Source organism: Pogona vitticeps, chromosome 5 (genome assembly GCF_051106095.1).
Source record: "Pogona vitticeps strain Pit_001003342236 chromosome 5, PviZW2.1, whole genome shotgun sequence".
Taxonomy (NCBI): Eukaryota; Metazoa; Chordata; class Lepidosauria; order Squamata; family Agamidae; genus Pogona; species Pogona vitticeps.
The window spans coordinates 101974880-102001050 of record NC_135787.1 but is presented as its reverse complement, the minus strand read 5'-3'; the positions used below and the strand labels follow the sequence as shown (position 1 = coordinate 102001050).

Below are 26171 nucleotides of genomic sequence, written 5' to 3'. Positions count from 1 at the left end.
ATCCTTGTCATAAACACATAGCAGCAGAATAACAATACAGGGAAGCCTAAATGAATGAGCTGATTAATATATGTAATGAGATAAAAAGCCCTCTCCCTGTTAAAATCAAAGGAATACAGTTGAACATATTGAAATAATATTCATCCCCTTCCTTTTGGATTTCTCTTTGAAGTACTTTTGTTCCAGGATGGTCACCCTGAAGTCAAAGACAGAATATCTGGGGACAAACCTAAATACAATTATAAAATAAATTCTGGCCAGAAACAGAAATATTCATGATCAATGGAAACTCTCTGTGATACTTTATCTGCCATGGCCATGAACGTTCTTGGGCCAAAGAAACATGTCCACCAGGACTGGTTTGATGAGAATGATGAGGAAATTGCAAAACTTGTTCAATGAAACATCAACTACATCTTAACTCAACTTATCAACTTCCAATAAAGCTGCTTCCAATAAAACGAGTTGCAGTCCAAACACAGAACTCATGGCTCAGCAGGAATGCAGAGTAGATCCAGGTCTTTGCTGATCATGGAGAAACTAAGATTTTTTGAAGCAATCAAAAACCTTCTGTGCCCCCCAAACTGTGGTAATGTTGCCTCTCCTCAGCTCACATGGTCCAGTACAGAAAAACCACAGATTTTGCAGAGGTGGGCTCAGTATTTTCAAAATGTGCTAAACAGACAATCTGAAAGTAGTGAGGAGGCAATTAGCTGGCTGCCATAAGTGCCAATCAACACTTCCATAGCCCTCCCCACATCTCTGGCCAAGAGACCATTAACAAACTCTCCAGTGGGAAAGCAGATGCAATTCCAGTGAACATCTTTTAAAAGGTAGTGATAAACTCTTCCAATAACTGACAGAACTATTTCAAGAGATGTGGACACAAGGCAAAATACCTCAGAGCATAAAAGATGCAATAATTCCCCACCTTTATAAAAGGAAAGGCAATTGTCAATCATACAACAGCCACCAAGGCATCTCACTTCTAAATTGTGCAAGGAAAAAAATCTGGCAAGAATCCTTCTGAATTGCCTCATAGGATACTTGGAGAGAGGCCTCTTACCAGAGACTCAATGTGGTTTCCAAAAAGAACAGAGGACTTTTGACAAAATCGTTGCTACTCGACAACTACAAGAAAAGTATCAAGAGCAGCATGTCAACCTCTATGCAACATTCACAGGTGTGATTAAAGCTTTTGATATGGCATACAGAGGTGGCCTATCGAAAATCATGAAGAAATTTGGACGTCCTGAGAAATTCACATATGCTTTTCAAGAATTCTATGATAGTATGCAAGCTCATGTCCTCGACAACAACATCCTTTCTTATCCTTTTCCCATTAGAAATGGTGTAAAACAAGGCAGCTTTTTTGCTCCAGATCTTTTCAGTCTTACATCTTCTGCAACATTCTGGGATGCTTACAGGGAAGAATACTCTGGTCTTGATCTTTCAGGCTGCATGGATAGGAAGTTGTTCAATCTGTGATACCGGCAGGCTATAACAAAATTCTCATCTTGAACAGTGTGTGAGCTTTTATTTGCTGACAACTGTGTTCTTAATGCAACTACACTTCTGGATATGCAAAGAAGTCTTGATCTGTTCTCTTCCACCTGCAACAATTTTGGGCTGCAGAGCAATAAGACAGTGGTAATATACCAACCTGCCCCATGTAAAGTTTATAAGGAACTAGTTCTGAACGTATACGAAGACCCTCTTACTGCAGTGGATAAGTTCAAGTATGGCGGCAGCACTGTCTCCTGTTCCATTTTCATTAACATTAAAGTGGCCTCACAGAATTCGAAAACCAGCATTGCCTTTGAAAGACTTTGATCCTCTATATGGAATTGACATGGAATCAATTTTTCTGTTAAGCTGAAGATGTACAAAACTGTTGTTCTGCTGTTTCTACTTTATGGAGTGGAGACGTGGACTATCTATCAATGCCATGCAAGAAAGCTCAGTCATTTTCATCTTACCTGCCTTTGGAGAATTCTCAACATCAAATGGCAGGATAAAGTCCCTAATACCGAAGTCTTGGAGCAAGCACAGATGACAAGCTTTTCTCCAGTCCTTGAGACATCATCAACTTCAGTGGAGTGGCCATGTTGTCAGGATGTAAGATAATAGTCTCCCAAAATAAATCTTCTATGGAGAGCTTACTGCAGGTGCTCTATTGTGTGGTGGACAAAATAAATAATTCAAGGATACACTGAAGACAACATTGCAAGATGTTGATATTGACCATGTCAAGATAAAATCCCAGACGCTGAAGTCTTGGAGCAAGACAGATGGCAAGCATTTCTACAATCCTTGAGACAACGACAACTTCAATGGACGGGCCATATTGCCAGGGAGTCAGATGACAGTCTCCCAAAATGAATCTTCTATGGAGAGCTTACTGCAGGTGCTCTATTGTGTAGTGGACAAAAGAAATGATTCAAGGATACACTGAAGACAACATTGGAAGATGTTAATATTGACCTTGTCAATTGGGAAGCTAAAGAAATTGAAGCAAAAAGACGCAAAAGGAAGAGAATATTGAGAAAGTGGGGACGTACCTTCTCAACAGCCTAAAAAGCCCAACACCAGCTAATCTGCCACCCACTGTTTACATATCTTCCTGACTTTATAGGCCGGCGTGTCTATCAATATGCTACTGCTCAACTAAAACCACTCTCTTCTCTTTTTTCCTCTAAATAGTTACTCCGAAGGAATGGTCATCTTCAAAAACAAAGGACAAACTAACACTCAGCATCCCAGGCATCAGAGAACTTGGAAGAGGCTAGAAGCTCTACTTTTTGTTTTCCATTGCTTTGTATACTAATCTTTCAGGTACTGGGGGAAAAGAGGTAGAAATGGTGTGGGGAGGAAGATATTTAGGCCTCTAGCTTTCTGCCGCCATCACTGCTGCAGCTGATGCCACCAAACCAGTTGAGCTCATTGAAGGGTGGTGACACAGACAGTAATTACTTGCATGCTGGGAAAACAAGAAAAGAGAAGACTTGCTCAATACAGAAAGCCGTGGCCTGCAGTTCACCACCCCTGAGCCAGAGACTTCCTTTACAAACAATGGAAGTTGAAAATCTGAGCCAACTGAAGGAGTGGAGAAATACTGGGTGGCATGAGTAGAATCCAGGTAAACCCTGGGCAGTTGGGCAATATGGCAGGCCTGAAGAGAGCTGACTTTGCTCTCTGCTTCAGCCCTGTGGCACTACAGGTTCCCCCAGGCATCCACTGAGCAATAGTAGTGTTTGTCCTGCAGACCCTTGTAAGGTAATATGTATGTTTCAAATCAAGCCTTAACCCTCACTAGAAGCTAAAATGATAAAACTGAAGCTATTGTACATTTGATGTATTGCAAGAAGACTCACTGGAAATAACAATAACACTAGGAAATGTGGAAGGCAATAGGAAAAGAGGAAAAGCTAACATGAAATCTATCTGTCTGTCTATCCTGCTGTTCTTCCCTTGCTGAAACACAAGATGGCTTACCAAAAAAATAAAATAAAATTTTAAAAACCACAAATACTTTAAAACATACCAATTAATCTTTTAAAACGATAACTTAAAAAATGTTGAAAGTTTATTTTAAAACTGTTAAGCAGATTTTACAATTTTTCTAAATCTCCTCATCTCAGTTGCCTTCCGACTGTCCAAAAGCCTCTCTAAATGTGGTAGGTCTTCAGTTGCTAGCAGAAGGAAAGGAAGGAAGAGGTCACCTGATTCAATATAAAGGAAACCACAGCCTTTAGTTTGCAAGATATGAGCAAGACTATTTACTTTTAGCCAGTAATTCACAGGCTGAAATCCTGTTGTATGGGTACATAAATTGCGTGACTTTTAGATGTGAACCATTGTAAGTTAAGAAATCTCCATAGACATTATCTGCTACATACTGAGCTCTGTAACTTGGTGCACAATCTATAATATCTATTTCTTAACTTACTGCAGTCCATGTCTAAATGTTGCACTATTTGCATAAATGGACAGCAGGATTTCAGCCGCAGATGGTGGCAAGTTAGAAGCAACATGATTTATTTATTTATTCGATTTATACCCCGCCCCCCTAGACGGCATCTACTCGGGGCGGCTTACAAAATCATAAAATCATTAAATAGCAATAAAAACATCACTAGGCACATAACAAGGACAACAACCCTTATAACACAGTAGAGTTACGGAGATTGGTAAAGATACACATAGTGTGTTAAGTTTTGCTTCTAAAATCATCAGCTTTGGGAGTTTCTGAGAACACATCCATCCTCAGTTTGATTGTCTATTGCACTATAATAAGAAAATTAAGTAAGCATGAAGCAGGGTGTGAGCTCATTCTAAATAGTACCAAATGTTTGTTATTGATTACCAAACGACCACAAATGACGACCCAATGCCATGGATTTACTAAACCTCTAACTCTGTGGAAGGAAAAATGCTCAAAGACAAATGTCTCAGCTTTTCCAACTCTATGTGACTCTAAGAAATTGCTTACCTACTCGAAGCTCTTGACCGAAGACTGTTTTCTCTCCCAGCGCTGAGCAGTTCCACCTGCCATATCGAAACTGATACTGGCATTCATTGATTCCCATCTGGGCCCCTTCTCCAATCACTATGATGGCATCAGGACGGCTCTGGCAGATTGCTCGTTGCCGTGGGGCCAAGCCTGGGATTTTGTTGCAGATTATGTTTGCTCCTAAAGCCACCACAGATGACAAAGCTCTGGAAAAAAAAAGAGAAGCATTATAGCTGGTGGAGGCCATTAATTCCATTTCCTTGATAGCAGAGCACAGTGGACAAGGCTACAAGCAAAAGGGCTGGAAGAAATCTCCTATAATTATGCACACTTATCCCAACCTCTTTGGTCTGGCAATTGGGCTGGAAACCTTGCATGACTTTTGGTAATGCCTAGTTTCGTTTGGGCCAGAGTTACCACATATGCAATCTGCCTTACAAAATATTGGCACTTCCCGCTTCTGTCTGCAATCAAACAAGGAAGTGAGGAGATGTGAGAAACAGATATTAAAATTTGCTTCAGGTTTTTGGAAATCTTGGTCATTGAACTGCACATGGAGTTTAGTGGGTTTTGGCTCCATCTCACTGTAGAGCACATTCAAGTCAGTTTAGCCCCTTCTAATTTTAAACCACAACAGAAAAAAAAAGTAGGGAATGACTTTATTCATCCAACATTCACGCTCATTACTATAAACATGAGGTGCTGAATGATTAATAAGAGCTTGCAAGCATAAATTGGAGAGTCAGATTTTTCAGACCTGGAAAATGTTTTGGAGCATTTCAGAAAAGCATTTCAAAGGTTTAGCAAAAGGTTTTTTATAAGCCAACATTTTTTTTCAATAATATTTATAATTTCCATTAGAGTGAGAGTTCCAAATCCAACTGTATTGAAATCCATGGGACTTTCATTGGAATCTGCAGACGATCCTAATTTCAGAACATTATCAGTCTGAGCGCCTGGCAAATGGAGAGCTGGTTACTTTTGGGGGTGGTTGACAAGCTAGAGACTCATGCTGATCCAGCAGGGCTCATGTCATGTTACTTTCTCCAAAGCAAGAAATAATGCCACTGGTCATAAAAAATGCTCTTGCCAGGGGGAGCCCCTCTATCCACACACATCACACTCCACTCTGTTTATTAAAATCTTCCGACACATTATGTTGCATTTGGAGAGGGTGTAAGAGGATGACATGAGAGACAAGAGCTGGGAGGTCTGTTTCAAGCAACCCTGCTCCACCTGCACTTTTGTCATCCTTCAAAGAAAACCCCCCCTCCAAGAAAAATCACAAAACAAAGCAAGCTAATCTGCAAACACCATAGAAACCCCTTCTGTGACAGTCACACATAAACAGCTTTCAAGGGGCATCCTCTAATAGCAACAGGTTAACTATAACCATTGTTTCTGCCATTAGTTGATCCTAATAAATGTATTGCACAACCATGGAATTTGTAGGGTTCTGCTCAACATGCTAATTTTCTTCTTCAACTCTACAGTGGTGCCCTGCTTGATGACGATAATGCGTTCCAGAAAAATGGCTATACAGCGAAATCGTTGTCAAGCGAAAGAAAAAACCCATTGGAATGCATTGAAAACCAGTCAATGCATTCCAATGGGGAAAATACCTGATCGTCCTGCAAAGATCCTCCATAGGGCGGCCATTTTCCGATGCCTGTATAGCGAAAATACGTCAGCAAAACAGTGGGGAGCCATTTTGTGAACTGCCGATCAGCTGTTTTTAATCATCGTTAAGTAAACAATTGGTTCCCGAAACAGGGAACTGATAGTCGTAAAGCGAAAAAAAAACATTGAATCATCGTTTTGCAATCGCTATAGCGATTGCAAAAAACTCATCGTCAAGTGATTTCATCGTCAAGCAGGGTCATCGTCAAGCAGGGCACCACTGTACTTCAAAGTGAAGCGCCCCCCCATTCTACCACTGTCATAATTCTCCCACTTCATTCTCTTCCATATGTGAAAACCAGCCAAACAGCATGTAAAATCTGTGATTCACAAAGCCAAGTCATTGTTTAATGTTACAAATATAATTTGGCCTTATCTGCCACTAAGAATCTTTTGCTTCTTTTACAAGCACCATCCTCTTAAAACTACTAGGATGATGCAAGGTGTTTTCAATCCTGTTTAACAATACTCAAGTACTTTTTCTGTCAGAAAAGTGGTAGAATACATTTAATTATTTAATTAAAATAAATGTTACTGCTACTGTAACGTTATAAGCACCAGTACTGGTTACTGTTTTAGACTGGTCAAAGAATTTTTGACAAAGCATTTCTGATACAACAACTGTGTTCGCACCTAGAATTTGAGGTGCCCTTAGAAGGGAATAGGAGACCTCCACACCACCAGGGACCCAAAGGAATCTCTGAAGCCATATCTCCCATCACAGGACAAGAGATCTCCACACTGGGTATAATCCTCTGGTCTTAGATTGAGATGAACTGCAGCTGAAACCATAGCTCTCTCTTTGTGCTGCAAATGTCAGGACATTACCAATAAGACCTGGAAACATGGACACAGTTATTATCCTTGTATTAGTATGGATTTATTAATATTGTGTTTTTACCTGTATACTGCCAGCTCCCTAAGGTGACCTAATGAATTCACATCTGAGCCACAGGGATTTTCTGCTTCATAACTCAGGCTCTTGACTATTAGCTTTTTGAACCATGCAATACTTCCAGTTCTCATTCTCCTGTGCAGTTTCAGTGATCAGAGGGTGAATAAACTATGTGCCTCTTTTATATGCAATCAGATCAAATTCCAAAGCATCACAACCCTGTACAAAGCATAACTGCAATGCCATTCTCAGTTACTAACATGACAAAAATAATATTTGCTGATCAACGTACTTAATAATGAATACCAACAGAGGACACTTCATGATGGCTCATGCACAAAACCACAATGGAATGCAGAGATTCAGGTGCGATGTAGCCCTAAACATGCTGTGGTAAAGTACGCAGTTGTCATTCAAAAAAGAGCTCTATACAGTATTAGAAGAGGTATCTGGATTCCCCTAATTCTATGCTTGCTTTGCTGGAAATGCATGTGACAAGCTTTAAATGCATTCTAAGGAGTTAGAAATCAAACACCACAGATGATGTGGTTGATTCCCATCTGGTTTCTAGGCACAAATCAAGCTGCTTGTTTTAGATTTCAAAATCCTCACTGTCTGGGACCAGGGCACTCTTTCTGCTCCAGTGTCAACCTGGCCATCTGCATAGATCATCAACTGAGCAGAGATTGAAATCCTGGTCTCCAAAATCCTAGTCTGTCACTCCATGCACTACACCACACTGGGTGTCTACTGAGAGTAGACACATTGAAATGAATGGGTCTCTAAATCAAAGTGCTAACAGATACTCTGCAAATCATAACACTAAACACGGCAAAGGTCTGAGTAATTTCTGGATAGGGAGAAGCCATGGGGTCCAAGCTTATGTGCATCCATCCCTCTGACCACACCTCCCATTTAGCCCTCCAGATTTTCAGGCACAATATCTGAATAAGGTTATCTATTGACAAACTGAAATGTATCCAAAGCTGAAATGACCAGGATGGTGAGACCCTGAGGCTTACAGTTTAGACTGGAGAAGAGGAGAGCCCTCTTCAAATGCCAAAAATAGTACCACGGAGAAGATGGAATAGCCTTGTTCTTGTTTCCCCAGTAGGCAGGATTAGAACTAACAGGTTGAAATTGAAAGCAAGCAGGTTTTAATTAAACAGAAATGCCTAACTAATGCAGAATGTTCAGTACTGGAACTGACTGCCTCACAAATTGGTGGACTCTTCTTTCAGGCAAGCATATAAGCAGAAGTCGGAGAGCACTCTGTCAGGGATGCTGTCACCCAATGATGGCTCTTGACATGCTGTTGGACTCCAACTCCCACCAGCCCCAGACAATGGGACCAGCTGTCAATGATGATGGGCATTTTAGAGCAGCAGCGTCTGGAAGGCAAAACAAAAACCAAAAAAACCACCCTCCATTCCTTTAACAAATGCATCCTTGTTATAGATTTTGAATTAAGCAGTGGGTTGCTCTCTAGAGCAGCCATTCTCAACCTTTTTTGGCCACAGCCATAAACACAGTATGAGAGAAATATAGACTGAATAGGGATTGTATAAGTTGCATAATTAACTTGGCCCCTGTTGAGAATGACTGCTCTTAAGCAGGGGTGGCGAACCTTCAGCACTCCAGATGTTTTAGACCAGTGGTTCCCAGCCTTGGGTCCCCAGATGTTCTGGGACTAAAATTCCCAGGGGCCTTCATGCTGGCCATGATTTCTGGGAGCACATGTGGCCCAAAGTTGGGAGCCACCGTTTTGGACTACAATTCTTACAGTCATTGGCAATATGAGCTCAGGATTCTGTGAGATGTAGCCCAAAATATCTGGAGTGTCAGAATTTCCTAGCCCTGCCCTTCCAGAGCTAAAATTCTATCATCCTCTTTCAGCACAGATCTACCAGTATGTTCTATTTTTATTTGACTCTTCAAAAGTTGCCATAAATTACTGCCAACAGAAATGCTGAATCATGAATCTGAGGTTTGGATAATTCTTTATTTATATTAAATAAATGTGCCTGACAGCATTTTGAGCTTCTTCTTAAGTTGATCCTTTGCAGCTTCCTCATTTTGTTTGTCACCCATTCTAACAGGATATATTGCACATCTAGGTTTTGGCAGATTGAGAGGTATATTTGCAGCTGGATTTGAGAGTGTTTTGCTTCATGATGGTTGAAAACAAATTAACATGTGGTATTTAGGCATTGCAACTTATTTACTCTTTCCTCGTGGTATAGTATCTTTGCTTCTATGACAGCAAACCCTGAATGCCATGTTATATCAAGGCTTTGACTGTTATATGTTGTAACTTTATTGCACTGTGAGAAACATCAGCCTGAGCTATACAGAATTAAATTCACATAATATTGCTTGAATGTTAGTAGTACTGAGAGACTAAGGGGAGATGAAGAGGTACTTGGTATATTGTAAGCATAAAACTGTGACCTGTGCACTCTAAGCAATTAAGTGCTGGTGAAGGACAAAACAAAACTAAGAAGAGCTTCAAATTTACTATTTCATTTTATTTAACTAGCTACCTTTTTCACTAGATTTGATGAGTTATCTAAACTAAAACTGTTACTGTAAAATCATATAGTTTTTTCTGACGTCTACCAATACACAATGTTGATGGACAAATTACATCTTTAAATGCTTCTACCTAAAAAAATGTTAATAAGGAGATACCCAGTGTAGTGCAGTGGATAAAGTAATGGACTCAGGACATCTGGGGACAAATCCCTATTCAGCCATGAAAACTCACTGGAGTCTGGGGAACTGGTAAAACCACTCCTTAACTATTTCACTTACTTTGAAATGCACTTCCAACTTTATGGCACATAACAACAACATATTAACATTTTAAAAAAATATTAAACCTCTCTGAATGTATTAAACCTGCAGATCAGATAAAAGGTTTTAGTCTATGGGGGAAATAGTCTTATCTGTCCATGACTTTCTTAAAGACAAGGTGTTTTTATATTGGAAAATATCACAGGATGGCTATAAAATTGATACTCTCAAATGTTCTGTCTTTTTCCCCCCTCTATGCCATATAAAGGGACTCCAGGGTCTTATATTAATTTTTGCTCCAGAAAATGCATTAGGGATTATTTTCAAGGGATTTTTATTTTATTTTTTCATGTATAACAACATGTTTATTCAAATACAGTCATGTCATCTTCTTCTGGTTGCTGCACAGTGGTGGAGAGCAGGGTTTCTCTTAACTGGGGCTTATTTTTGGGGTAGGGCTTATATTACGAGCATCCTGAAGAATCATACTAGGGCTTATTTTCAGGTTAAGTCTTATTTTAGGGGAAACAGGGTTTTTCCATACAGAGCAGAGATGTGCAAAATGTGGCAATCCAGATGTTGTTACACTGTAGTTCCCCTTGGCCCAAGCCACTATAACCATCTGCAGGCCAATAACTTTTGGAAGGTCACATTTTGTCCAGACAAAGTATACTGAACTACGGAAAGTTCTTCCCTGCTCCAGGTAGTGCTTCCCTATCTTTCTCTGTGCTGTTGTTGGGCATAGTATTTATGAAAAGGTATGTTCTAACCTCCCCTACAATTCCAGAAGATATCTACACAATAATCTGTCCACAAAGCTCAGCAAGCTGGTGAACCTGGACTGGGACTTCGACTCGCCACTATGTCAGTTCAACCCCCAACTGCACCACTCTGGTATTATATGTACTTTTGCAATAATGAAAGGAGTACTTTAACTCTCGTGGAGATTAAGACTCAGGATTGGTCCACAGCAGTAGATCAAATGGCTTTTGAAAACTAATTACAGTATGAAGGAAGAGGAAGGGACATTTTATCTGCCCACATACTCAGGATAACTCAAATGCACATGTTTGGATTAACACACTTATCAACAGATTTTCATTTCATACTTTACACCAGTTACACCAGACATGTATCCCTTCCATAAAACATGTAATGGGTAAATGGGTGGTGTGTTTCACTATGTCAGGAAGCTGTTTCAGAGTTTGGGAACATTACCTTTCTACAACATTCAACTTCTAAAATTTACTCTGCATCACCATGGCATGGCCACTGGCTATACCACACTGGGAATGCTGAAAGATGTCATCCAGAGAAAATAACTTTTCTGAGCTCTGTTATCACTAAGCTACAGCTACGGACCCCGACTATCTGGAGATGCATGTCTTCCGCATATACTTTTGTGTTGCCCACAAGCCCATGGGGAACATTGGATTTTTTTGTGGCTTACATAAAATTATAGGGCTAAATTGGTCATAACGAAACTAATTTTCTTTAGGTCACACTGGCATATTCCAGTCACCACACAAAGTGGAGAGCAGCTGTTAACAATGGAAAGCTGCTAGAATGGCCATTATACTTAGGTAGCAGAGAGGGGAAATGGTATGTGTACTCAGTCTCTCCCCCAGAGCAGTATTTCCACACAGAGCAGAGGTGTATAAAATGCGGCAATCCAGATGCTGTTAGACTGTAGTTCCCTTTGGCTCCAGTGAACTTGATCAAAATTCTGTAGTTTCCTCTAGAATTTCCTGGGGAATGTCTTCCACTGAACAGAAATTTCTTCATTTCCTATACACTCCAGGCAAATTTGATAGCAAATCTAACATCAACTCTCAGCAAAGTGCCCAATGCATCAAGAGCTGAAGGAAAGAAGTTGGAAGTACCAACAGCAGATTTTAACTTTTTTTAAAAAACATGGTGTCCTCCCCAGGAGTGACCATCCAGTCAATTACATACAGAATCCCTTTCCTGCTTGTATTTTTTTATTAGTATTTTCAGCACATACTTTTCCTTTAATTGCAATTTCTTAGTAATTTCATTTAGTAGAAACCTCAAAATTTACTTCAATCAATGACAACTCAAACCTCCAGACTCACTCTGTGACCATTCTAGTTCAGAGATGGGCATAATGTGGTCCTCTAATTGTTGTTGGACTGCTAGCCCTAAGCAACAAAGAGCAAGGCTGGGAGTTGTGGGCCAACAATATCCTGTCTGTTCCATTTTCTCTGCTCTGTTGGGAAGAGGCCATGGCTTGGCAGTAAGATACATAACATGCTTTGCATACGGATAGCTTCAGTTCAGTCCCTGAACTCTCCAGTGGGTATCAGTGTTCAGGAAGTTCTCTTGCTTGCTATGTCAGAGGCTGAAGTTATTTGGAGTAAAATGGCCTGAGCTAGAAGACCAGTAGCCTGGCTTAATCCAAATCACCTTCATCTGCTCACTGAGCCAAAACTGTGGTGTGTCCTTTTAATTGGTACATACAATGGATTCTTTTGGGATTACGGTGATGCTACTTCTATCTGTCAGAAAGCTTCAATCAATACAGGGCAAGGAATGTGTATTAGGCTGAGCTCAAGGACATCAGCCACACACATATACCATTAACAGAAGGAGAGCTGCTCAGGTCAAATCCCTTCACACAGCATTGAAAATTTACTCTGCAATGGCTGATTTGAAAAACAAAACACCCAGCCCCTATAATGGAATCTTTGTGAAAAAGAGCCGCCAACATAGTTTGCAGTGTCACTGAGATATATCTGAAAGAGGCCCTTGCTATGGAATGGGTTGTTTAATTAAGAATTCCTAAGTAAATATTTTTGAGAATACATAAATTGCTGAGAGCTGGCAGAAACTGCTCTGGCTCTAGATTTCATCTGCATATGTTTTTATGCTTTCAATTTTGTTTTCCACTTTGGGCTTCAAGAAATCACTGTTGGCACATGCAGTGATGAAATGGAAATCAAATAAGCCTGCTCCATCCTGTGCTGTGGTGGGGGATCCCAGCTGCGGCTCTGACTCTGAGCTGAAATATCCAAGTTCAAGTGTCTTCTACCGTGAACATCTTTTCTGAGACACACTGGAAGGAGCAAGCTTTTTTTTTCCCTAAGAGCATTTATTATAAGATATAAACAATAATGCATACTCTGAAGGGATGGGAATTCAAGGTTCATTCATTGACACACTCTCAGCTTGCAGTAGCCACAATTTTTAAAAGCCTCAGCCACTGACTTCCAACTGTACTATCCTGGGCCTTGCAGCAAAAGCCTGCAAATGCAATCAAATGCGAAATCTGACTTGCACAAACTTTTGAATATTCTGATTTCATATGGCTACTTCTCTACATAAGGCTATACCAAGTGCTGGGAAAAGTAACTTTTTGGGCAACAACTCTTCAAATGCCCCAGTTAGCATAGTTAGTTTCTTAGCACTTACAGGACTACAGCATTATCCATCCTTTTGACGAAAGAGTAAAAAAAAAAAAAAAAAGTACCTCCAAATAGTTCTTAATGCATATTAGAACTATTTGGAGCTTAAGAAAATTATTTTTATGCTACAGTTTCCATAATCCCTTAAATAGCATGGGAGTTAGTATAGGTATATAATGGGGTAACCCTTTCCACTTGAATAATATAATTAATCAGTTAAATGTTGCAGCCCTATTAAAAGTAAATGAGGCAGCAAAGAGAAAAGGAGAAAAAAAATGGAATACTGAAGCTTGAACTAGGAGCCTTGTGAACTATTGGACTGGACCTGTGTATGCATGTTCAGACCTCATACAAAAATTCATAAGGATTTGCAACAGCAGCCTATGTACTATTAAGCCTCTGGGTTAGTCAGGCTGTTGGGTATGAGTACTAGGAATATGGTACCTCCATTCTTGCTTAATTAAGGGAACGAGAGGTTCTGCTCACAGTCTGCATCTCAAGACTTCCCATCTGCTTCTCAAATAAATAAAAAGATCTATTGCACTGAGAGGGCCCAGGGGCCTTGAGAAACATCAAAGATTTGCTCATGCTGAATATTGGTCTTATAGCCACAGTAATATGGCTATACATACATCACATAACACACTCTTGGCACAGAGTCCAACACACACTCACCTAAGAAGTTAAAACTGGCTATGCCCCTCACTGCTCAAAAAAGACATTGCTGGACGTCCCCCTCTGCTTGCTTGTCAATCACAGATACTCTTCCAGACATTCCAACTTAGGCTTCTAGCCTGGCAGCTGATCTTAAAGGCTTTGGGTTGGTAAGCCCATCTTCAGGCCAAGGTTAGGGAAAAGCTACTCACAGTCCCACCCTTGCCCTGACAACCCAAAAACCTGCAACAGTTTATTGCAGCTTCCTAGGATGGGATGGAATGTAAGTATTTTGCAGAAAGCTTAGGTGAAAATGCTCAGCTGGAACCATGATGTTACTGTTGAATTTGCAAGAGCAGATCCCATTCTCTACTATGGTGGTTTGTTTGAAGTCTGCAGGTCCACCCACATAAATCTAACTACGTGCCTTTAGGCCAAAATGTGTTCTCTTGTGGTAGGCAGGCATAGGCTTTTGTCCCTACATGCACCCAGAAGCATCCCACCCCAATTTAAAACCAACTTTTGTAGTTTGTCTCTGAATACATTCACCCACAAATATTTTCAGAACTCAACAGTACATAGTATTACACATTACAGAATGTTGCTTGTATCATTGAGGGAACATGGTTTTGAAAGCAATTTTGGAGTCAGGGAATATACAATTTGACTGCAGTCTATATGGCCTATGAGCCTGGCCCAGGGAATCTGCTGTACAATGTACCATACACTGAAGACAAAACACTAACACTCCTGCAATGAACCCTGCTTTCTTACTACAAATGAGTGAGAAAGGGTGAAAACAAACCATCATAAGACAGGTACTTAAGATGTGCTTAAGCTGTACTTTGGCTGCAGCAAGAGCTCGTTCTCACCATCTGTTTAAATACTGACCACAGGAAACCTCTTCACATTAAAAAAAGTAAGAGTTATACAAATGATCTCACCTTCTGAAAATAATCTTTCTTTTTATACAATGAGCCATGTAATATTCAAAGGAGAAGAGCAAAGTCTCATAGAACAAGATATAGTGGAGGTTACTGTTGTCCAGAGTGCAACATACAAAACCAAAGGCAGATGTGACACTAAGGGGAAAACTAAGAATTGTGAGGCAAATATGTGTCCTGACCTCTTATCTGCCTCATAACAATGCAGGGTGGCATATTCTAGGGAGAAACAACAGATAAGAGGAAAGAGCTTCTTAATCCTTCCTCCAATGGCAGGTTTTCTACACAACCCCTCCTCTTGTGCATTCCCCACAACATGTGCCAAGACTGGAAATAAGGTTGTTGTTATGTGCTCTCAGATCACATTTCCAAATTATGGTGACCCTAAGAATTATTGACGTCCAAAAGATCTGATAATTAAGACAATAAACCTACCTGTAGGACAAAAATCAGCAGTAAGTGATAGAAAAGCTAGATCTCCCCTTCCTGCTTACTCCTTTAAATCCCTTCCCCATATGACTGTCTGCTAATTAAAACAGTGATATAACAGGGTAATACTCTAAATGCCTCTGTCCATCTCTCAGAACTTTTGAAAATCATTTTATTTTCAAAACCAATGTAATTGTGAGTACAGTGACAGCAGTGATATTTTGATTTTAAAAAATTAGTAGTTATGTCAAGTAAGGAAGGTGGCACCACTTCACCTACCAGATCCAGTCAATAATACCAGCTGGCTAGCCCTTATTTGCACGGTAAAGAGAATTACATACTCCAAAGAAGTTTCCACCAGAAAAGGTGTGTTGAACAAATCCTTACAACTCTAGCCGCTTAATGCATTTTATCCCTGGGCTCAAGGGGAAAAAAAAATTACAACTGTGAAAATTGTGCTTGACAAGAACAGAACCTTTGGCCCTAAGCCTCTTCTCTACCTAGGCCTGGCAGTGATGTATAGATGCAATAAACCACTGACCCTCCCAGAAGCTATGCCACCTGGATACAATATATGTTATGGCATAATCACATTAAAAACAAGAATCCTTGGCAACAACTCATTCCATCCCCTGCTTTCAGCCTTGTTAGCACCTAAAATGAATCACAAATAGAGATGGGGGTATTCATATTTGTATATGAATATGAATATCCCCGCACAGGTGGCGTTAATGAGGGTTAAGCCCCATGGGGCCAGATAGTTCACTCACCGCTCTGGATGGCGCAACTCTACCAATGGCTCTGCGGTGTGCCATCCGTTCTCCACCCTTTGACCTTGCGGCGAGGGTTGTCCTCCCGCCTCCTGCCAGGAGTGGCGAGAGGATCACGCGCTGCAGAGCCATTGGTAGAATCGCACCATCCGCGTCTGCGGCAGATCAGTGAGTGAACCATCCGGCCCCATAGGGCTGGACCCTTGTTAACGCCACCTGTGTGGGGTATTAGTATTTGTATACGAATACGAATATCCCCATCTCTAATCACAAACATGACTTCTCATTTAAAATAACTCTATTCTCACAAAACCATTTAAAAAAAAAACCTGTATCCCAGAGCTAAAATTCTTTCCTAAAACATCCCTTGCTCCATGTGTGAGAAGGCTTGTGGTTTTTCTTTTGTTTATTACATGGAGAAACATCCATAATATGTTTCCTCCTTTTACAAAAACGTACTAGACGTATACCATGCCATCTGCTCTTTGTATGGACATCTTAAATTTACCATCAAACTGCGGAAAGACAAGCCAAGTAGAATGAAATGGGTTTCATAGTAAGATTTCTAGGTTGTTACAAGGTCTCGATTCTGGAGCAAATAGCCCCTGTCTATACAGATGAGGAATTTCTGAACAGTATTATAAACTAGATTCCTGTACCAAGTTTTCTGGGTCATCCACATGTCATTCCATGTTTTTAGGGAAATATATACCTCTCCTACCTCTGCATACCAGAGATGCTGCTATCATTTACAGGATTACTTATTCTAAGATCAAAGGGGTTAAACCAACGGCTCCAATCTTGCAAGTGGTGCTTCATGCTCTTTCAACTTATTTCAAGCTTGTAATTTGCCCTTAGGTTGAAATAGTCTGATCTTAGAGAAATCAATCATGTAAAAGGGCCCTTACTGATGTTTATTACACAACACTCTTTTCTCCCCCAATTCAGTGGAACACCCACCTTGCACTGAAATAGACAGGTCAGCAACGTATTTGAAAAGTTACTGTTTATCTAAAATTTAAAAAGAAATTTGCTGTATGAAAAACCTTTGCAAACCTTTGCAACGTTGATTATCTTCTCTTCAAAATCTACAGGAAGTTTTCAAAAAATAAATATTGACCAATTGCCTTTGTTAAGGAACATGCATACATAAAAACAGAGGAAAACACATTATACCTTGGGAAGTTTGCCTTACACTTAGGGAAGAAACAGACAGTGGCTGGTAGCCTATTGCTTATATATGCAATATATAAAGGCAGTGGCATAAGTCACACTGGTGAATCGCAACAAGCTGCACAATGAGTGTTTGATAAAGAATACAAATAACAATTCTCTATTCAGCCGCAATTCATCAATGTGAATTATGCTACTGCACTTATGCCAATATATATTGACAAAATAATTCTGGCCATTAAAAGAAGGCGCAAAATGAAGCCAAAAGCACAGAATTGTTGCATAGATTGATTGAGGCAGAATTTCATATTTGCGGGATCAGACTTCAAGGGAATCTTGTGCTTATGTCTGAAAGACCACCCACCAAACAAACAAAAAGCAATTTTGCAGACTTTGAGAGGTGAGAAAAACTTTGGGAAATGACTCCTGTTGTCTCACTCAAACACTTTAACTAGCTAACAATTTTCTTCTTCTAATCCCAGGTTATCTGTAAAGCCTTTTTTCTACCCTGTATAATGTCTGTCTATCTTGCTCACTATTGCCTACTACTCTGTCAATACCTCTCAGGGAAGATCCATTTTCAGTTTCCTACTTCATCAATTTTTCTGGTTTTACATATTATCTTGCACATATCTTTAGCTGCCCTGAGCTCTCATGAGGAAGTAGGCTACAAATCTACTAGAACCATCACATTATCAGCAGCAGCAACTTCTAACTGGTGTTGTCATCAGTGAAAAAAGCAAAAAAGCAAAGCGTGCGGCTTATATACCGCCCCATAGTGCTTCGAGCACTCTCTAGGCGGTTTACAAGTTAATTATGCAGGCTACACATTGCCTCCCCCGCAAGGTGGGTCCTCATTTTGCCAACCTCGGAAGGATAGAAGGCTGAGTCAACCTTGAGCCGGATACGTGGGATTGAACCCCAGGTCATGAGCACAGTTTTGGTTGCAGTACAACTGTTTAACTACTGCACCACGAGGCTCTCTATGAACACATAGTTTACCTATTAATAATTTTATACATGCAGTCCAAAATGTACGGGCAATATATAAGTAATTATTAAATCAATCCAATTAGGCACCAGACACCCTATCCCCTTTTGTTGGACTACAGCTCCCATCATACCTGGTTATATTGGCTATGTTGGCTGTGACTGGTTGGACTTGGAGGCCAACAACATCAGGAGGGCCACAGGTTTCCCATCTCATGTTTTTCCAAATGTTCTTTCGATTTGGGGAGCTATTGGTTGAAAGCGGCCTCTTCCACATGCAAAGCAACCTCCTCCCATTATATTACTCCTCCACCCCACCTCCCTTTCTATAGTTGCAAGGGCTGTTTTAAAGGTCAACATGTACCTGCTTTGCTTGTTGAAATTATTAATTTTTAAAAAGGGGAGCACTCAATATTCAAGAAACAGAGTTCATTTTAACATGAATTTCTAACTCACACTTTCTTCAAATTACCCAACAAAGGACTTCAGGAAAGCTAAAAAGCAAAATTAAATAGCAAGGGGGTAAAATGATCTTCACCTTCCATCAAAAGCTTAGATGTGGCTGTGTAGGCCTCCTTAGAGTATAGCCACCATAAAGCCCTTAATGTAGAGACCAGTAGATTTTCCTTACCGGAAATCTGGCATTTCAGCAAATACCATCTTGTTCCCTAAGAGCAGCTAAGAGAGGAGATGATGATTTCTTAGTAAACCAATTACAGTGGTGCCTCGCTAGACAGTTACCCCGCATGACAGTTTTTTCGCTAGACATTGACTTTTTGCGATTCGCAAAACAGTGATTCCTATGGGGGAATTTTGCTGGACAATGTTTGGTCCCTGCTTCAGAAACCGATTTTTGCTAGATGACGATTTTGACAGCTCCCTCCACGCTCGCAAGGAGTTGTTTTCGGGACCTAAGCTTTGCAAGACAGCGATTTAAACAGCTGATCGGCGGTTCGCAAAGTGCCTTTCCTACGGTCGATCTTCGCTAGACTACGACAATTCTTCCCCATTGGAATGCATTAAACAGGTTTCAATGCAATCCAATGGGGAAATGCTTTTCGCTAGACAATTATTTCGCTAAACAGCGATTTCAGTGGAATGGATTATCATCGTCTAGCGAGGCACCACTGTATCTCCTTTTGCCTCCTTCCCTGTTTGCATATTTGAATGGTAAAGCTGCAGTTGTGACCACCATGCTTCTAGTATCATTTTCCTATCCATTTGGTAGAGATCTCAACCAGTGTTGTGTGATATGTCTAATTTGTGTGCAAGTGAAAGTTCTGTGGACAGTGTAGAAGACAACTAGTTTCAGCATTATTCAAGTCAATCACAGATGCTGACAATTCCAATTCAGCAATACTTGAAAAGAAATTCAAGGGAGAAAAAATAGCATGCAGCAGAGAGACAAAAGGGAATTGAAGCCACAGCACAGAAACGAAGAAGAAGAAGAAGAAGAAGAAGAAGAAGAAGAAGAAGAAGAAGAAGAAGAAGAAGAAGAAGAAGAAGAAGAAGAAGAAGAAGAAGACCCCAAAGTCAGAGTACAGGACAGAAACAAAAATTAGAACAGGGGGTCAAAGAAAAGGACAAAAGAGGACTCTACTACTGGCAGAATTTTTTTCTAATACAGTGTGAAAATGACTTACAGCTGTTTAAACTAAGCTTGGTGAAAGTATTTGCATTCTTCCCAAGAATCCTTTACTGTCTAACAGATTTTGACAGTGTTATTTCCCTAACAGGAACGGCTGAATTGTTCTAGTTATGCAAGTTTTTGAAAGTTATTGGCCCAAATATCAAGGTCTAGGTTAGGGTCAGTTTCATAGGCTAATCTGGGAAATAGAGTTTGGAAAATTACTTACAGTTATAGTTCCTAAGCACCGAAGCAGTTAATTGCTGTTATGGTTACTGTTTTAAAAATTAACTACCTTTTATTTCCCATTTTTCAAAGTAACTTGAATAACGACTTCAATTATTTTCAGTTTAAACAATTTGCATACTATCCCCCCAAAAAAACCTCTGCCCAGGGGTACGAAACACACTGTCTATCCTGTCTACATCTCAGTACTGTATCCTTAACAGAGCATGAAGAAAGAGCATGAGGCACAATATGGATAAAGTAACATTCCAGTCCCCCATTTAATGAGGCCAATTCCCGTAGCTATAGAAGTAAATCAGAAGTTATAATCGTAACATAAGAAAAGTAAAATTATCCCTCATTGCATCCTAATATATGCAGCTATACCATCATTACTGGAAAAATTAATTAATTACAAGCAACTAGTTGCTTCCAAGTACTGGGAATACAGTGTGAACTGCAGTTAGCAGAAATACTTCCCTCCCCTCCTCAAACAACCACATATATGTATTTTCTGCAGAAATGCTCAACGTGCAAGATCACAAACACTATTTTTATTCTTATTGTACATACTATCCCACCTTAAAACTACTTTTGCTTGAGCGAGTCAACACACCTGTGGGAAAATGACACGACAGAATCCTGAAGCAGTACAATGGAATGTACCATTTCTAGTTGCAGGCTGGACAACTTGTTTTCATATTTTCCGATGTAAAAATCTTTCTTAAAAGTCAAAAACATTTAGGAGGAATGTTTTGTATGGTATGTTTCCCTCCCCCCTTCTTCTGATAGTATTTGTTGTTGTTTTTTTTAAACAATACAGGAGCCTTTGGAAATGCAATTTCTTCTCCTTCACCTAGTGATACAATCCACTCACCTCAATGTAGTACCACCTTGTTCTACTTCTTGGAAAGCAGGTTTTCCAGCAGTGTTCTGTTCACCTGCTTGGCTTTGGAGTCTAAAGTTCAAACCATAAGGTGTTTAAGTTCTCTGTGGCCTTGCCCCAGGCCTTTTCCCCCCTGCCCTTTTAATTTCACCTTCAAGGCATGTTACATGATCAGTAGAGACTTGAATTTTTTCTCCCTTGTGCATCTAAAAATAAATGATTTTTCCCAGCATACACCAGTAATATTGAATGGTAGAGTATGTTACAGAGACAGAGACCATGAGAACCTTCAGCTAGCTACTAGGTTGGCAGGAGCTGGGACAAGCGATGGGAGCTCACCCTGTTGCGTGGATTTGAACTGCTGATCTTTCAACCTTTCAGCCCAGAGGCTTTTTTGTGGTTTAACCTGCAGTGCCACTGTGCCATACAATATAACTAAAATTTCCCCTCTGTGCCACCATCGCCCTCGGGACCAGATAACCAAATATATCATTTTAATCTCTTTTCACCCAATTCCACTCCAAAAATACATTTGATACTTCTGCTGGTTTATGACTTCTCCCTTTCACAAACACATAGTTCAAATATGGATTCCATACCTCTTTAAAATCATTATATTTTGTCATTCCCCTTCTTACTTTTATTTCACGTTAGCTTATTTATCGCTAAACTCCACATTTCTTTATACCAATCTTCAAGATTAATTTGTTTCTCATTTTTCCAGTTTTTTGCAAATATTAATCTTGCTGCTGTGACCATTATAACAATTAGCTCCTTCTGTTCTTTTTTAAGGTGGTCATTCTTAATTATATTTCAAAGGGCAATAGCTGATGGCTTTTATCATGTCCTGATAGAACTCAAAGAGGGAGTACTTTCTTTTTCACATGATAGTACACTATATGGGTTGTAAAGCAAGTTCTTTTCATCTGCCCAGCAGAAGCTTTTTATAATACTTTGCTTCTAAAATCAGTTCAATTAAATGCGGTTTTGTGGATATGAATGCTGCTGTCATTTTAATTTGTGCCTATGTGGATTTTGGATGGCAGGTGTGCTGCCTTTTTTCCTGTTAATTTTTTTAAAAAAATTCTTTCTTAAAGTGTTTATTGCTGCATCACTTCATCAATACATTTGGCATTACAACAACCTGCCCTGTTCTTTCTGTTCAGCCAACGAAGGAGCCAACGGACCAGCAGAAGATCAGTGGGGGCAGAGAAGGTACAGAGCAGGTGTACCTGGACATCAAGGACAGTCCAAGTACCAAGAACATCACCCCACAAAGAGGCTGGAAGCCTCCCCCCATTCTAACTTTTTCATCCTTAATCATCTGGGCACCTCTCTGGTGTTTCCCTTGTGGTTTCTAGTGACTATTATGTATCACTTGTACTTTTTTTAAAAAATAAAATAAGATGAAAAACCTTTAAGAACAGCCTGCTCCTAAAACAGAAAGGAAATTAATTGATTTCATTAGTATAGATATCAAAACTCATTTAAATCACCAGAAATAAATCAATTTCCATTCAGTGCATGTGAACATGGCCACCAATTTAAATACCAAATTACCTGAATCTGATTTTTAAAAAGTCTGGACAGAAATCAATTCAAATTACCAGTGTGACCACAGCCTTACTATGCTAAAATAAGTTAGAGTAAGCTCATTCGAATCAATGGAACTTACAGAAGAGATGAGTCACTAACTCCCCATTGATTCAATTGGCCTACTATAGTATGATTTATGCTAAACAACATGATTTTGGCCTCTATGCCTTTGTCACACTAAAGTCATATTCCTGTGCTTTCTGTGTAATTTAGAAAGAAATTTAGCACAACACTAAACACTGCACGTCATTTAGCTTACTGTCCTTAGTTCAGAAGAAATTGTTTCAGTTTGGTCTGTCCGTAATAAATGAATATACAATGAAATTCCAAAATCCATATTGTGATGATAGATTCTTCAAGCCAACAGAAGAAACCCTTTAAAACCCTTTTTAATTTACTAGGGTTAATAAATAATAAATAAAATAAATTTATTTACTTATTTACTAGAAACCTTTTAAACCCTTTTTTATTCACTAGGTAATAAAAAGGGTTTAAAGCCAGTAGAAAGGAGAAGAATATGTGATGGCCAGTTAATCACACCACTCCCAACCAGTCCTGCCTCATCCTGTGTCTCTGAGTCATATCATTAGCCCTGGCCTGCAGCAGCTAGAGTGAATTCTGTGATTCCTCATAACTAGACTATGTGCCTGTCTGCATGGCTATGAACATCACAGTTGTCATCACTGGTATGCAGGAAATGTTTTCTCTTTGGAGTCAGTCTTTCTCCAGTACAAAATGAAGAGAACTTGTTCGTAACAAGAAGGAGGAAAACAATTGGCCGATATGCTGAAGGAACCCAAAACAAACATATGTGAGTTTTGAGAATTTAAAAAAGGAAAATTGGTGGGAGCACTCTTACTTGGGATGCAGATGCCGTGCCACCTGGTTTGTATCCTTTCTGAAAGGACTTTACAAAGTAATGTTGGTGGGTCACAAGAGCCTACACTCGCAGCTCTTCAGATTAGCTGAAAATAAAATGCAGAAATCTGTACAACCCTGAAAAGGGTTGCAATAAGAATTCACTTGACAGCACGTGATTATTTATGCTGGTTGGATAGTTCAGTGGGTTAGGTTGGGAGTTCAATTCCCCACTGTCTCCAGGGAGAAGAGCCAGTCTCTGTGGCCTTGGGTAAGCTGCGCAGTCCCTGGGCAGCCCCAGAAGAAGGGAATGGCTAACTACTGTACTTCTCTACCTATATTCTCTACCTATAAAACCCTGGAAAGGGTTGCCATAAGTAAGAATAGACAGCACATTGTTATTCAAAAGTACCAGGCACAGTCTATCAAAATTACTGTATAAAAATATTGACTGGTATTATATAAGAGATAAAAATTTTAACCGGAAACCGAAGTATCTGTTAAATATTGGCCTCGTCATCAACACCATGACCATCATAATCATTCAGCAATTGTCTTAATGATGAGAAATTATGGGAAGAAGTGGGGGCACTGAAAGAATGAGATTTACATAAATAGTCAGAGTGGCTAGAGAGCTATACACCCAATGAGTAGATTTATGACTGGCACAGTGGTTAAACCGCTGTACTGCAACTAAAACTGTGCTCACGACCTGGGTTTCAAATCCCAGGTAGCCAGCTCAAGGTTGACTCAGCCTTCTATCCTTCCGAGGTCAGTAAAATGAGTACCCAGCTCACTGGGGGGGCAATATGTAGCCTGCATAATTAAATTGTAAACCGCCCAGAGAGTGCTTGAAGTGCTATGGGGTGGTATATAAGCAGCGTGCTTTGCTTTGCTGTTTTTTTTTTTGGATGCAAGCAGCGAGAGCCCCTCTAGCCTGGAGAGAGTTTGATACCGTCATGTGGTTCAGTATTGCATAACCCTTGAGGTGTGTGATAATGGGATGATTTTTCAGGGAACTTAGATCTGTGCCTGCACATTCAGTAAGACTAGGGCCTGCCCAGACTGACAATTTTGGATGTGGATCAAGCTACAAAGGGTCTCTTTAGGTGGGAGAAGGGAGCAGCAATGTGCCATTTGGTGCACGCCTCCTGTTTGTAGCCCAATCAGCCGACAATTTAAAGGTGTCTTTGACTATCTGTGACAGGTCAGGGGAAGATATATTACTTTTTTTCTGCTACTCCTCTCTCCCTCTGCCGGTACCATTCCAGTCTCAGATAAAACCAAGCACCTTGGGTAAGTGTGGGCATTAAGGCCTGAGAGCCACCGAGGAGAAACAGCAGCAGCAGTAGTTGAGGTGGAGGCTGCAGGTGGCGGCCCCTGAGCACCTGGATTTATTTATTTATTTGAGAAAGTCTGCTTGTCCCTCTTCACACACTCTGCTTGCCATCCCTCCCAGCACTCTGGGGTGGGGTGGGGGAAGAGACACTGTATCCTACTGATGAAACCCACTCCTTGCAAGACCAAGCCCCACATCACCTCTTTCAAATAGATATAGAGAGACCACAGAAGGCAATAGCAAGATGGGTGAGAGAGAGAGAGAAGAGGATGTCCCATTTTCTCCCTTTCCACCCGAACCCAAACCCTTTCCCTCATTGCCCCTCCCCAATTTTCTTTCTCAAAAAAACCCTCTCCTTCAGAATCTGCATCTGGAGCCAGCTGCTATTTCCAGTGCTAAATAAACATGCCAATATGATTGCATGTCCTACCATGAAGCCAGAAAGGTGAACAGCAGCTCTTAAAGAGGAAAGATAGGCTCACTCTACATATAAACACAAGCAGACAGAGGCTTTCTTTCAAGCTAAACAGTGCCCTCAATGATCTGTAGATCATATCAGTATAGTAGTATGGATAGGCTCTAAATTCCAGCTTCATACACTCCAGGTATATGGAGTAATTTTTACTCCATATACCAGATAAAAGAGGCTGTGACCTTAGTTCTCTCAGTTTGAATTTACCAACCACTCTTCATGGCTTCATAGCCTCAAGACTCAACTACCGCAATGTGCCCTGTGGGTGGCTGCCTTTGAAGATTATCTGCAGGATCCAGTTAGGCTGCAATGGAGCATTTATTTCACCAGGGGTACAGAACGCACAGAATGCATTCTACAAAAAATGCTTTGGAGGGTGGGCTGGCTTGTCATAATCTTTCAGGCACAACTGAATGCACACGTTTTGCCAAGAGCGGCAATGAATTTATTCCCAGAAAATTCTCTTCAGCATTCTGCTTCAAAAATTTCAGTAGTGAATATGAACTGGATGTTCTTGGGATATCTGTCTAGCAAACACTTCCCAAATATCTGGCATCTGCATTTGGCATCTAACAGTGTTTTGCTACAGTTATAGGATATTTAGTTATGGACAATACTTGAGGTAGCAGTACTTGGTTGACTGGGCTCATATGGGACAGATTTCAAGAAATGGATTTTCTCCACTTCTCCTTCTGCACTCAGTAGGGCTCAGTTCATGGTGCTGTATAAAATAATAAACAAATCAGCAGTAGCCTTTGGAAAAAAAAATTGTGGGTAATTTTTCTCCTGCCAAAAAAGTAGGACTTGCCAACAGTTTTGACCAGTCGGTTGCTGTTTTTCCCCCAGCTAGAGGCAGATTGCCAGTCAAGACATACTGTATTGTTTCGAAGGAAGAAGAC

At 40.3% G+C, this 26171-nt stretch overlaps 1 protein-coding gene across 2 annotated transcripts in view; it reads right to left on the bottom strand.

Annotated features, from left to right (window-relative positions):
• Window positions 1-26171, bottom strand: part of WNT7B (Wnt family member 7B) — a 150263-nt gene that overhangs the window by 54878 nt on the left and 69214 nt on the right. For both annotated transcript variants that reach the window (XM_020785805.3, XM_073000894.2), the window contains exon 2: window positions 4493-4719. In XM_020785805.3, the coding sequence (XP_020641464.1) occupies window positions 4493-4719 (227 nt within the window). The remainder of the gene's footprint in view (window positions 1-4492; window positions 4720-26171) is intronic.